Raw genomic sequence first — 13,574 nt, 5'->3', positions numbered from 1 at the left:
TTATACAAGTTTATACTGAAGTTATTCATCAGTTTTATTGATAATCCAGAGGGACTATCTTGTGAGAAACAAGTGAGGAATGATATCTAATCATATCATTTCATTTATAGAATTACGTGTTAATATTGACGTTAACACAGTGTTGCATAAATCTCCACTGACAATATCACAGCCACTACCTGCACTTAATCACTACTCATTTGTGTTTTCACTACGGTGCAATATCCTGTGAAATACACACATGTATATATTTTGTATTTTTTCTCTTAATTTTATGTTTGTATTTCTTCTTATGTTTGTTATACCCCTTGTTTTTGCACTACTTCTGTTACTGACACTGCACCTTTTCTGTCTCTTCTGTTGCTGTAACAAGGGAATTTGCCCGGTGTGGGATAAATAAAGTCTCTCTTATCTTGTCTCATCTTAAGGCAAAATGGAAGACAGGTCAATATAGAGACTTGGAAATTGTTAACTACTGAGGAAGAGTGAGGAGGAGTGAGACCAATTGAAAGCTCCAGAGGGGCAACTAATTAGGCCCTGTGCTGACATTGTTTTCTTTTATATTTGTGCCCTTATTTCTGTTTTCATCATAAATATTGAAGCTGTAAAGGTGAACCACAAATACAATACAAAAATAAGGGAGAAATATAAAAGATGAAATGAATAGTTACATCGATAACTGTGGGTTATTTTGGAATTTAAATTTAATTTTGATGAAAGACTGGATATTAGACCCAGTGGTATGTTATTTAAAAAGAATTAAAAATTGTGACTGAAGTAATAAACTTTGGGGTAGGTCTCTCTCTCTCTCTCTCTCTCTCTCTCTCTCTCTAGCTCTCTCTCTCTCTCTCTCACACACACACACACACACACACGAGCGCGCGCGCGTAAACACACCTCACACACCTCCCACCTCCATCGGTGGGATCCCAGGGTGGAAGACATCATCAGGCGGTCCAGGAGGTTGCAGGAGCCGGTCGCGTCATCCGTGGATGGGCGGCGCGCTGACGGGAGGACGGAGGGTGTTTTCCAGCTTTAAAAGCACCGGAGCCGGCCCCTCTGACAAAACCGCGCCGCGTCATCGACCTGGGGAGACTCTTGAAAACCTTCATTGGGCTGAAGAGAACCAAACTCACCTCAGCCACGGTCCCCGTAGCAGCTCTACCTGCGCCGGTCTCCAGCTCCGCGTTCGCTCGTTGCGCACAGTCCACCGCGCTGTGGTGCCAAGTTGTACACTCGCTTTGCTTCCACTTCTCTGCGAATTATGCTTTTGTTTGATGGTGTGTGAAGTGATCTAGCTCCTGAGATAATTGCATCGGCGTTGCTTATTACATTCTGACAGTCGAGGAAAGTTGCGCATCGCTTGTTGAATGCAGGATACATTCTGCCTCAGCGGCGATTCCAAGTTCAGCTTTGGAGCAACAGCCGGTAAGCAGCGAGGACTCCAGTTTCTCACCTCTCTCGCCACCGATATGAAGTCTGCAGAAGAAGGTAAAATTAATCGCTTGAAGTTTGTCTTAATGGTTCAACCAGCTCTCAAATATGAGTGTTTTGTCATCAGGTGCTTCTGCTTTAATGCAAATTGATAGGAACCTTGTGCACTACTGTAAAGTCGAGGTCAAGCATTTGGTAAGATCATATTACAGTGAAAAGGATCTGTCACTATTGCTGAATTGCAATGTAATCTAATTTTATTTTAAAACATTAATTTCATGACTACAAATTTTCATGATATTTCATAAAAGTAAATCCACCTGTACAAACTTGAGCAGCTGCTTGACATTATATTGTTGTTTGATCACTTTAATTCAGCAGTACTAGTTACTACGAGGAAAAACTATGCAGTTTGAGGACACATGTTTTTGAATGATCCTCTAGTGTGACATCTAAAGAAGTCACCAAATACATTTGCTTTATCTTTGCTCTGCATGAGGATCAGATGAGCACCCACTCCACTATACTGAGTGGCATGCGCCCATTTCACATCCACACCATTAGGTGTCTCCAGCTGTGCTTGCAGGTGCTTCTCATCATGTGCATAGGATGTTGCTGTCACCTGCACTCCTCTTGATAAGAGATTCACATCTTTTTTTTTTTTAAATGATATAAACAGTAAAAATTGGGGAGATTCTCCCAGTGCACAGTGAGGTCAGATGTCAGGGGTCAGCCACTGAACAGCAACATCAGGGGTTGTGTGATACTTAATCTTGGATGATGATTCAGCCTTGGCTTACCATTAAAAGGAAAGTCACATTTTTCATAAGCACTTTGATTCTGCGTTTATGGTAGCAAAATTTGATTTGGTCCATCAGAAGTGATTGAAACTCTGTCTTGTCTTAATTCACTGACTCCTCCAGTGCTGATGTCACTGGCTTTTTGTGGATTTTGGGAATTTCATTTAGTCTTTGGGGTTTCAGACGGACGGGTGCGGGCTGTATTATTATTCATTTCAGTCCCTCAGTCCTGAGCCTTATAATTGGTAACAGACGTGTGTGTATATGTGTGTGAGTGAGACAAAGAGTGAGAGCTGTGATCTGTGCGCTCTGGGATGCCGCATGCCGGGTAGCTTGCTTGACAAGGAGACGTGCCTAACCACACACAGCTTGAGCAGGGCTGCTTTATTATCACACATGTACATAAACTTAGGCACATGGACACACGCACACACACACACACACACACACACACACACACACACACACACACTCTACTGGTGTTTTGCCATAGCCCATAGTCAGCCATGTGCGATAAGTGGCCCCAGGGTTCTTAGTTCCAAAGGCTGCAGATGACTTCTGTGGGCGACCACCTATCTCTCCCTGAGGTCCCGTCAGTCTGAGCCCAGCCTGGACCACAATCCCCGTGGATAAACCCATCCATTCTTTAGTCACGCTGGTTTGGTTGTGGGGAGCGAGTGTTTTGATCATGATAGCATAATTGAGAAAAATTGTGGAGGACAGAAAGAGCACGCTATAATCTGTGTGATAGTGTTTTCAAATGAACTCTGCTTACACCACATTTTCAGTGCACTGAAAACAATTGTGGAGGCTTTGCCTTGAGTGCAAGAGTGAGTCATTTGATTTTTCTTTCATTTGTTTCACCACACAAATTATGATATGGTATAATTTGGTTAGTTCAGCAGATGTGACGTGTGTAACCCGGAAAAGCCAAGTTTCAAGACTGTAGAGCACACAAGAGTGAAAGGCCCAGTGTGTTTGAGTGGGTGTTAGAAGAAGTGAAGTATGTTGTGGCTTAGTGCACTGATCGCACACACATTCAAAAGGGGGAGAAAAAAAACATGAAAGCAAAGGAGGTGTGTCAGTCACACCGGGTGGAGTGGGTAGGAGATCACAATCTGTTGAGCAGTAGAAGAGGGTAAACTAGAGGAGAGAAAAGCATCTATGGAGACTGAGCTGAAGGAATACTAGTTTTTATGTTGAAATTTAGTGTATAATCACTGGGGCGGAGATGAGTTTCCAGGATGAAGAGCAAGAGTTTGATTTCAGCTATATGTTTGAGTACAGCCAAGGTGTGCAGAATGAATCACAGACAAGTGAGTACTCTAGGGCAATGGAGGGTTTCTTTTCTTTATTGTATGTTATGTATAGTGCACAGTGTGAGGGCGCTGATGTATACTGGGATCAGTGGGAAAAAGACTTTAAGATCTTTAATATATTTCAATGAATTTTTCAAGAAAGAAGGCAAGTTTTTCTATAATCTTGTATTTTACACTAAGTGATTGGCACTGGCCACTGAAAGGTGTCCCAGGCTTCGCTTAACTTGTGGTATATTGAACTTCTCTGATGCCTATCTCATAATCACGTCTGAAAATAGACTCTCATAAACTAATTTTAGATTGCCTACCCACATATTATGTGGTGTGTGACAGATTCATCATTTCATGTGATGCAGAGCATTGTGGTTAACAAATATAGAACACTGCATCTAGGGGAATGCCCTTCTCTGAGTTTCAGACTCAATGGTAGTCATTATTTGACCAGTTTTACCCTCATTGACATTATCAATAAGAGGCAGACGTGAGGTTTACAACTCTTGACAGAGCAGCCAGTCTCTACAAGGATAACTGAAGGGCATATCTTTTAGGCTACAAGTGTCTCCACTGGCTGAGTTTGTATGCCATTGCACTTGTCTGCATGTGATTTCCTTGTATGCTTGCTTGTGCATGCCCTTTGTTTGTGCACGTACCACTGTGCATCTGTATTTAACGCTGCAGCAAACTCTCTTTGACTTAATCACAAGCTCAGAGCGATGCGAGAGTGCTGTCAGTTTTCCACAGGGGAGGGCCTAATTCACTCAGTGAGTGATGCAATCAATCAAATAAAGCATCCATCAGCGCTGCTGGAGGAATTCCTGTAGAGTACATATGACAGCAGGGAGTGCCAAATAGAGCCTTAGATGAACTGATCAAACAAACAGAGTGGCTGTGCAACTTGCGACTACACAGCAACCACATACAGTAACTGCTTTGAGATGATTGCTAAGCTTCTCCAGATGTTTCTAAAGAAGAGAGGCAGTTATTTGCAAGGAGACATATTGGTAAAATGTGTATATGGGTATTGTTCTAAAATGTTAATTACCTTCATAATGTAATGGCTCTGAGTATTTGCACTTGCATGTTGTCATATATTACTGACTTCCACATACTTAAAATATACTTCTCCTTTTTCAGATGCATACAGCTACACACCAAATGTCAGCTTGTCCCTTCCACTGGGTATGGGCAACCCCTGTCTGGCCACCCAGTACCACACCTTACAGTCCAGTCCAGTCATCTCAGTATCCTCTTGCCATCAGACAGGCTACAGTCTCCAAAATGATAACCATGCAGCATCAGGTTATTACCTTCCACATGGCTTCAGACCCAATGGTGCACCGGCCCTGGAAAGCCCCCGTATTGAGATCACTGCCTACAGCCAGTATCCCGAGGATGAGGTAGAGGAGAGCAGCAGTGAGGACCACATCATCAAACGAGGCGTTAACTCAGTCGTGACGCTGACACTGCCCAATGCAGACGGCTACCGTGATCCCAGCTGCCTCAGCCCCGCGAGCAGCATTTCCTCACGTAGCTGTAACTCTGAGGCGTCCTCTTACGAGTCCAGCTTCTACAACTACGACAACTCACCACAGAACTCCCCCTGGCAGTCTCCCTGTGTTTCTCCCAGAGGCTCATCCTCACTCCTGCCCTGCCCGAATGCCAGTGGCCCTGTAACTTCTCCTCACCATTCACCTTCCACTTCCCCTCAGATCGGAGCTGTGGCTGAGGAAGGCTGGCCGGCGCAATCTCGTGGCTCCAGGCCTAACTCCCCTTCCTACAGTGGAGGCGGCGGAGGCAATGGCGGCGGAGGCATCGGGAAGAGAAAGTACAGTTTCAATGGCACTTCTTACCGTCAGACACCCTGCTCACCCAACCAGTCGCCCACCCCATCCCCACATGGCTCCCCAAGGGTCAGCATCACAGATGAGAACTGGCTCGCCAACACCAACCAGTACACCAACTCCGCCATCGTGGCCGCCATCAATGCCCTTACCACAGATGGAGTGGTAGACATGGGGGAGGGAATCCCGATCAAGACGCGGAAGACCATGTTGGACCACTCCATGAGCCTGAAGGTGGAGCCTGGTGGAGAAGTGCTGGGTCCGGATGAGGAGCTCTGTCATGAGGACTACCCCTCCCGCTTGGCCCTCAAGAAGGAGAGCTACTGTGGAGGGTTCCTGGATGTGCCCCAGCATCCGTACACCTGGTCGAAACCCAAGCCTTACCTCAGGTGGGTGGAGCTGCTCCAGCACTCAGTAGTACTGTAAAAAAGTTAAACACACAAATCCACATGATGAAACACTTCTGACTTCAAAGATGATTGAACCAGTCAGTGTAAAACCAACGTTGTTGTCTTGCCCTTAGATTTTCTAGAGAAGACAATGAAGCCGACACATGTTTACTTATTTAGTCAGATTTATGGTTTTTAAAATTCTGCCTGAGGATTATTTTAAATATTTTCAGAAAGGAAAAACAATTCATTCGATAATGCCACTACTTTACCCTGCTGTTGTCTTTTCCTTTCCACATTTGGTGTTGTTTATTTATTGCGAGGATAAGATTGTTTAAGTTTTCATTCTTCAAAGGCCATATCAAAAGGCAGACCTCCAAAAGTTGCATTCTCTGCACTTCCAAAAGAGTCCTCTTTGAAGATCAAAACTATTTTATAAATCATATTTCACAGGGACGAGTTGCCCAGATTGTGTGTGCGTGTGCGTGTGTGTACCACTGTTGCTATAGCAACCCACACACAAACATGACAAATAGACACAATCACTTGCACGCTGTCTCACAAAAAACAGACATGCACTCAACTATATAATAGATTTTATTTATTTTTAAGAAAGGTAAGCCTTTTCACTTTCAATTGTGTCCCTCGTGGCATTTTTTCCAACCAATAACACACTTTCCTGTCAGAAATCAAGTGTTTGATTAAGATAGTGAGCAACAGGAAGTAATGGTGACAGGCCTGGCTGAAGGGGAAGCAGTCTCTGGGTTAATCAGCTGGCTCACTGCTCTGGTCTGTCGCGCCATCAGCCCATCTCTTTCTGTGTAGCCAGCCTGATGTCATGCACTAACTGGGCAGATAAAGCCCTGTGGGGGGAAATCAGTTCGTTTTGGGTCAACAAACAGCCCGCAAGTTCCACAAAGATGGCAGAGATTGGTTTCAGTTGAGCCACCCTTTAGGTCAGGAGTTTGCATTTAGCAGGCATCCGGCATAGAGAAATATTGTCTTGCACATGTTTGTTTTGGTTTAGATATCTCCACGGTGTTCACATGGGAAGCTCTGACTCTCCATTTCAAGAACAATGATGTTAAGGGAGGCCAGCTGTAGCTCTGAGAAAGAGATATCATGCTCTAAGGCAGGGTGTGCTGCTGACCTTATTCCATTGTATAACTCCATTGTCTTTAATGCTAGTGTGGCTTTGCTTTAGAGTTTTACAGTTATCAATTTGGAATGAATAATAATTGTATCAAAGGACAATCAGCCTGATTGCAAGTTTGTGTAGGATTTGTTTTTGTGTCCTAGAAATGTCCATCCTCCCACTGTCACTTGCTTAACTGTGTCTGTTTCCACCTGTCACACCATAGTACAAAGTAGTGCACTGCTGCAGGCCACATTCGTCTCTCATTTATTTTTCATAAAAAGGGCTTCAAGTTATTACCCAGGCCCAAGGAATTATGCACGTCAGTGAATGACTTAAATTGATTAGACTAAAGATGATGATGATGAAAAGGAAAAGGATAAAGCCAGCCTAATTTGAGGCTAATTTAAAGCAAGTGTAGAACTTGTTGAGTTAGACTTTCTTGGCAGTGATGGAACCATCAAAGAAAAAGTAACCTCACAGTTCCTACTACAAAAAAAAAGGTTTTAGGAACAGAATAGAAGAACGTGGAAAATAAAACATAAAACACAATAATTCTTCTTTTTATTCCATGCGAAGTGGAAACAGCACTTCCTGTTTTTCAGAAATGAATAACCAGACAGCAGGTGTTAAGCACAGAAAGTGTAAATCTTTCATGGACTAAATAAAAGTTAATTCTCTATTATAGGAATCAGCAATACAGTAAAGAACAGAAAATTGCATTGTGTTATTGTGTTATCTTATCTTAATAAAAATGTGTCATGTTATTGCAGCCCAACTATGCCAGCTCTTGACTGGCAGCTTCCGTCCTGCTCCGGCCCATACAACCTACAGATTGAGGTGCAGCCAAAGTCCCACCACAGGGCCCACTATGAGACTGAAGGCAGCCGAGGGGCAGTGAAGGCGCTGTCTGGAGGCCATCCAGTTGTACAGGTTGGTCACCAGCACAATGTGAGCCAGCAAATGGTTTTTGAATTGAATCTTTTAGATTCACTGCACATGTTGCTGTCTACCAGAGACGGGGTTAGCTTTGTGTGTTCAAACTGTGTAACAATTTGCTGTCATTACAGCATAAGTGGTAACAAGCAGACAAGTGCATGAAAATCCAACAACAAGTTAGTGACATGGACGTTTGGCTGTTGCTGACTTTATGACAGCATGTAGTCACAGAGCAAAGTCGGTGCAGTCTTAGCATTTCTTCCAGTAGAGTAGATTCTGACACTCTCTTACTATTTATGTCATATTTTGTAATCAGATTTTAGCTGTCAGACTTAGTTGAATTCTGAACTATGTTATTTACCTTCAAACTAATAGGATTTGCAAGAATCTTACTTACTTTCAGAAGAAATGATAAATGAAACTTGTTTAGGATATACCACAAAAATCTGATTTGAGCTGCTTGTCTGCATTTATTTAAGTTTGCATTAGAAAAGTAGAAACTATTGTAAAACATTCTTCAAGTCAACTATTTCAAATTTACAGAATATTTAGTGTCTCAGGACATGTATTATCATTGCAAACTTGTCAAGCTATCCATAAGTTTTGACAGCAGCATTGCAGTATGTGCACACTACTGTCTCTATGTTTCTGTATGTGCTCGTGTGCTGTGTTATTAATGTTGCCTGATGCCGGGAGTCAATCTACTGCTGCAAAAGGTCGCCCTGACCAGCAGCAGTGCATGCTGACTCAATTAGTATAGAGCAGGACCATCGCCTCTCACTATTGTGCTTGGCGAACACTTAAAGGGCACACGTCAGTCTCACCAGCAGCACAGCACAGAGCTCCTTTCTCTGCTACACTGTCATCACACTGTGCTGACATCTTGGTTTACTCAAGGTGGGGATCTTGCAGTGTGTGCGTGTCCTTAAGGTTAAGAGTCAATTTGCATTTAATGTTGTCAATTCAAAAGGAAACTGCTTTTAACCCAATAATAACGGGCATTCATTCTTTGTTAAAGACTGGATTTGAAGATTTTGGCCATATCATGCAGCCAAAGCAAACAGTGCACCCTGAGAAAACATTTTCCAACCAATATACAGTTTCAGGTTGGTGGTCTATCCTTGTCACACGTGTAGCATTAGACGTTGTTAGCGCCACAGCTGTTTTGTAAATACATGTTGTCAGCACATCCTGGTCTGCTCAATGTCAAATGCACTTGACAGCTGTTGGCCAACGTGGTGTTATAAACAGGCCTGTCAACCTTCACGTTTTCTCTGTAAATACAGGTAATTATTCCCCTTCATTGCAACCTTTGTAGATCAACATGCGGGTGAATCAACATTTTACCCTTGCACCTCCCCATGAGGCTGACCAGACTCAGCCTGCCATGAACAGCTGTGGCAGGTGAGACTGGTTTTGATTTAGTTTACACCACATACTGACTCACTCAGGGGGCCAGAGCAAAAAGTCGTAAGTAAGCGTCCTGTGTGTCATTGCATAAACTGTGTTGTCCAGATTAAGATTGATGACTTGGGTTGTTTATGTCACACTGCACAGGCACCATTTTATTGCCAACTTTGCAAGGGTGTTTTTAAGTCTTACTGTATATGTCAAGCATTCCTTATTATGTTGTAGTCATGAAGAAACTATGATGACAGCTGCTTTACTGTCACCCCTCCCCCCTTTCGCTCGCATATCTCATACTTTACTCTTACTTTTTGGTGAGGAGTGATTTATGCCTGTGATATTGCATGTGCAGTCAATTGGGATATCTTGGGGGTTTCATAACAGTGGAAACCACTGGTAGCATAGCAGTTGGCAGAAAGATAAATCTATGAGGATTATGCAATCATGTGTACTTTCTAGAGGGTAAAATATAGAAGGGCATGGTCTGCATTTTCACAGAGTTTTTGCACAGTTTGGAAGACCAGATCTCTCATAAATCTGACTGTCTTACTGTTTCTCTCTTAGTCTTTGTTGAAGTGTGTTGTTTTAGTCTTGGTGGATAGGGCATGCTGTAGTCCCCGGTGCCCTGAGGTAATGAGTGGCAGGCGCTGGATGGGTGGGTGCAGTGAAGGAGAATGAGTCAATAATGACATGGGGACACGGGAGTAGGAAGCAGCTAAGGAAGTGTGTGTGTGTGTGTGTGTGTCTGTGTGTCTGTGTGTGTGTGTGTGTGTGTGTGTGTGTGTGTGTGTGTGTGTGTGTGTGTGTGTGTGTGTGTGTGTGTGTGAAACAAGTAAAGAGAAAAAGAGAGAAGGGGCAGAGGGAGTCACCAGGCAGCTGAGGCCTGGCTGCCCCTGGAGATGCTCTGTATCCTGCTGATTAGGGCCTGGGTGGCCCTCAGGTTGGCTGAGCATGGTGGTGGAGGCGGGGTGGTGGATAGGAGGCAGACTTCCAGCACCCATCGGACGCCACCTCCCCTTTCCATGCACCGGTGCCCCCCTCCCTCCCTCCCTCCCTCCCTCCCTGGGGTGCCTGAGGATGTCACTCCTTGTGAACCGTTCATCCTTCAACCATCTCCCAAACCCACACCAGCAGGCCTCACATGGCTGAAGCCCAGTCATCCACAGCTCTATTGTTTTTTTAGCTCATGGATGATCAGACATGCACCATGAGTGATGGTGACATATGTGTTGGAAAGCAACACTGAAAAACATGAAGGGATACACTGTTTCTACATTGTGTGATGTTCCCAGGAGAGACAACTGATGACAGTCATACCGAAATGCTCAACTGCTCATTTACTGTTGTGATCTTGTTATTCAATAACAAGCAAAGGTGTTTTCTTGACAAGCACACAGGAAAGTTTAGCATCTATAAGGTCTGACATCATCCTAAGCTGCAGCAGATCAACCACACCACGCTTAGTGCTCTCCGCCGCACAGGATGGAGAGACTGCGGGGTGGATGGGTGAGGAGCATAGTGTTTACACTCCAGCAGCACACCAATGAAAACCTCTAGATTATGGGTTACCTCGACTCATTACCCCGCTGTTGCTCCCACCGGCTCTCTGCGCTTCCCATTCCAAATCTCAGTCATTTATTCTGGACATGCACTCAGACCTTCCCTCCCCATCTCCGCATCCGCCGCCTTTTAACCTCCTCTCCCCCGATTGGTCCACATTGTGACCCCCGCAACTGCTTTTCCACTTTATTTACTGCAGCAGACCACAGCGCCATTAAGAGGATCTAGGGTGCTCTATCGGCTCCTCTCACACTGTTCCAGACGCTCGCCTCTCTCACCACAGCTATGCCAAACGTCTACCGGATGATTTTCGAAGCCATACTCAGGAAAAAAAAACAACCTGGTCTACCTTCTCTCAGAATACCACCATGACATTGATTGATGTGTTTTTCCAGAGGAGAACATCGGGGAAAAAATATGATTTGTGCCGAATTATTTTCATTGAGAATATAGTAACCGAGGACATGACCTGGTTCTGATCTAAAATGTGGGTTCAGTTGAAGATTAAGCAAAAGCTTTCTGGTTCAACACAAGTCAGGAAACAGACAGACATCCGCCAGGCTCTTAGTAACAACAGACACCAACACCTGTGGAGTATTAAAGCTATCGCGCAGCACACAGCTCAGTCCTTCATATGGCTACTTCGTATACAATAATGACTGGCCTATAGGGCTTTCCTCCTCACGCAGACACACACTCTCTCGCTCAGTCTCTCATTAAGTATAAAGCAGCAACAGACATGGTGTAATTTCAGCAGGATGTGGCCATCATCCCTATTAACATGTGCGTGACTTAATACCCATCTCCTTTCCGCTACAACTGTATGTAATGCACATCAAATTTGCAGTATGTTTCCGCCAAGACGACATGAAAGACCTTGGCGAACATGTGCTCAGTTCTTCGCATGTGCGGTTTCACCTTGGGATCCGGTGCTTGCTAGCTGCGTAATGTCTTACAAGAAAACCCCCGATCTACAGCACCCAATACTATAGCTGCTAATTGCTCATTAAACCTACTGCCGCCTCTTGTTTGATATTCAAAAGGCTTGGTGTACCCTGTAGTGCAGTTAGAGTTTAGTCAGGGCTATTATTCGTTGCCCAAAGGGGTATTTATGCCACTCTTAAATTGTGGTTCCCCATCTGCGGGGCTTCCCTTACACTGGTATTGGGCTACCACTAATTACCGGTTAATAGCAAGTGGAAAAAATTTAGCGAAATGCATTGCATCGTTTTCACTGGTTTGAGGTGATAACCAGACAACCCACAGATTTATTAGGTAAGACACTGGAGGGTAGTTGTGCTATTTGGGGGTTCAGCAGTTGTCCCTGCATCATCTTGCTCAAATGCTCTGTAGGTTTGGATTATATTTCTCATGGCAGGCAGTGCTGGTAACAAAGTCATCCTTTTTAAATGGAATTTGGACCCTCACTGGTCTAGACATGGGCTAGTGCTTGAAACTATGCCCTCAATGACATAACACCAAAGTAATCAGTTCAGCAAAAACTTTGTGGGATATAGCTGTTTGGTTGCTTATAAAAGGAGCAGCTTTCAGAGCTATGGGAACGCAGCACATTAAAGGATTGCATATGTTTCCTTATGCATTCAATATGAGGCACAGGAGACATTAGCAGGGCAGGAGGGTGATGGAGTAAAGTCTGGAAGGAGAGACAACTTGGATGAGTGTACATTTAATTGGGTACAGCAAAGGCTGACTGTGTGACTGTCAGCACTTGACAGAGAGAGGGGAGCGTGATAATGGGAAAAAGCCTGAATCTGCTGTTGTATTTCTCCTCCCCTGCTTTAGTCCCCCCCCCCCTCCTCCTCTGCTGCTTCCAGTCGTCTTCTCTCTCTCCTCTCCCCGATTCTCTGCGCCACGTGGACCTCTACGAGTCATGACATTTCTCCAGGCAGTGATGAAATCACTGTGGAGGGATAGAAGGCAGCCCACTGCAGGCCTCACACTCAATTTCTAGCCAGGCCAGACACATCTAATTTATCAGCAAGTAATTATTAAACATTACATGTTCAAATCCTTTCTTTGAACTACCGAGGCCAGGTGAAGGCAGCACTGAGAATGTCACTATTAGTAAAGAAATAGCTAATACAATATATGCTACCAAAAATGCATATATATTAATAAGTTGAGAAAATACCCTCTACCATTATTTCATCACAACAGATTTTCATAGAGTGAAGAGAATTAAGAGAAAAAACTGATGGGTGCAAAGGGACTCAGAATCAATGTAGGAGAATGGATTGGATGTACCCCCCTCTCCCTTTTTAACTCACACATCATCACAAGTGGCCCAGACAATACAGCTGCATACAATTACACAATTAATGCATCAGCTGCCATATCCACAATGTTTTACTTGAGCCTCAGCTATCAAAAATGGCTCGTGCAACAGTGGCTTGTGGTGGGAGGTGTAAATGGATCTAGCTGACACAGTGGCAGAAGTTGGCACCCCGAGGCAGCTGCAAATCAAGCCTCAATTCAAACTCGGTTTAGATTATCTCAAAATAAATATACGCTACGTGTGCCAGATAGACTGCAGTTACAGCTCGAAAAAGCTCATCTGGTCAAAATTAGCTGCTCTCTGGTTCAACCTCACTGGCTGCATTAGACACAAATACAAAGCTGAGGTCACAGGTGTGAGTGAAGCCTCTGTTGTTGCACCACGGTTTACTACACTGTCTTGACTTTTGTCCTCCCCACGATATTCCCCCCTTGAGAATAAAATGAAGAAGTAA

General features: G+C 44.1%; 1 protein-coding gene across 1 annotated transcript in view; it reads left to right on the top strand.

Moving 5' to 3' along the window:
* The first annotated feature begins 1,263 nt into the window (after nt 1-1,263).
* Nucleotides 1,264-13,574, top strand: part of LOC139205299 (nuclear factor of activated T-cells, cytoplasmic 1-like) — a 56,190-nt gene continuing 43,879 nt past the window's right edge. Inside the window, exons 1-3 of the mRNA XM_070835468.1 lie at nt 1,264-1,491; nt 4,688-5,783; nt 7,692-7,851. Coding sequence (XP_070691569.1) covers nt 1,371-1,491; nt 4,688-5,783; nt 7,692-7,851 — 1,377 coding nt within the window. The 5' untranslated portion in view covers nt 1,264-1,370. The remainder of the gene's footprint in view (nt 1,492-4,687; nt 5,784-7,691; nt 7,852-13,574) is intronic.

Source organism: Pempheris klunzingeri, chromosome 8 (genome assembly GCF_042242105.1).
Source record: "Pempheris klunzingeri isolate RE-2024b chromosome 8, fPemKlu1.hap1, whole genome shotgun sequence".
Lineage (NCBI taxonomy): Eukaryota > Metazoa > Chordata > Actinopteri > Acropomatiformes > Pempheridae > Pempheris > Pempheris klunzingeri.
Note: the sequence above shows the minus strand (reverse complement) of the source record. Positions and strands in the feature narration are given on the sequence as shown.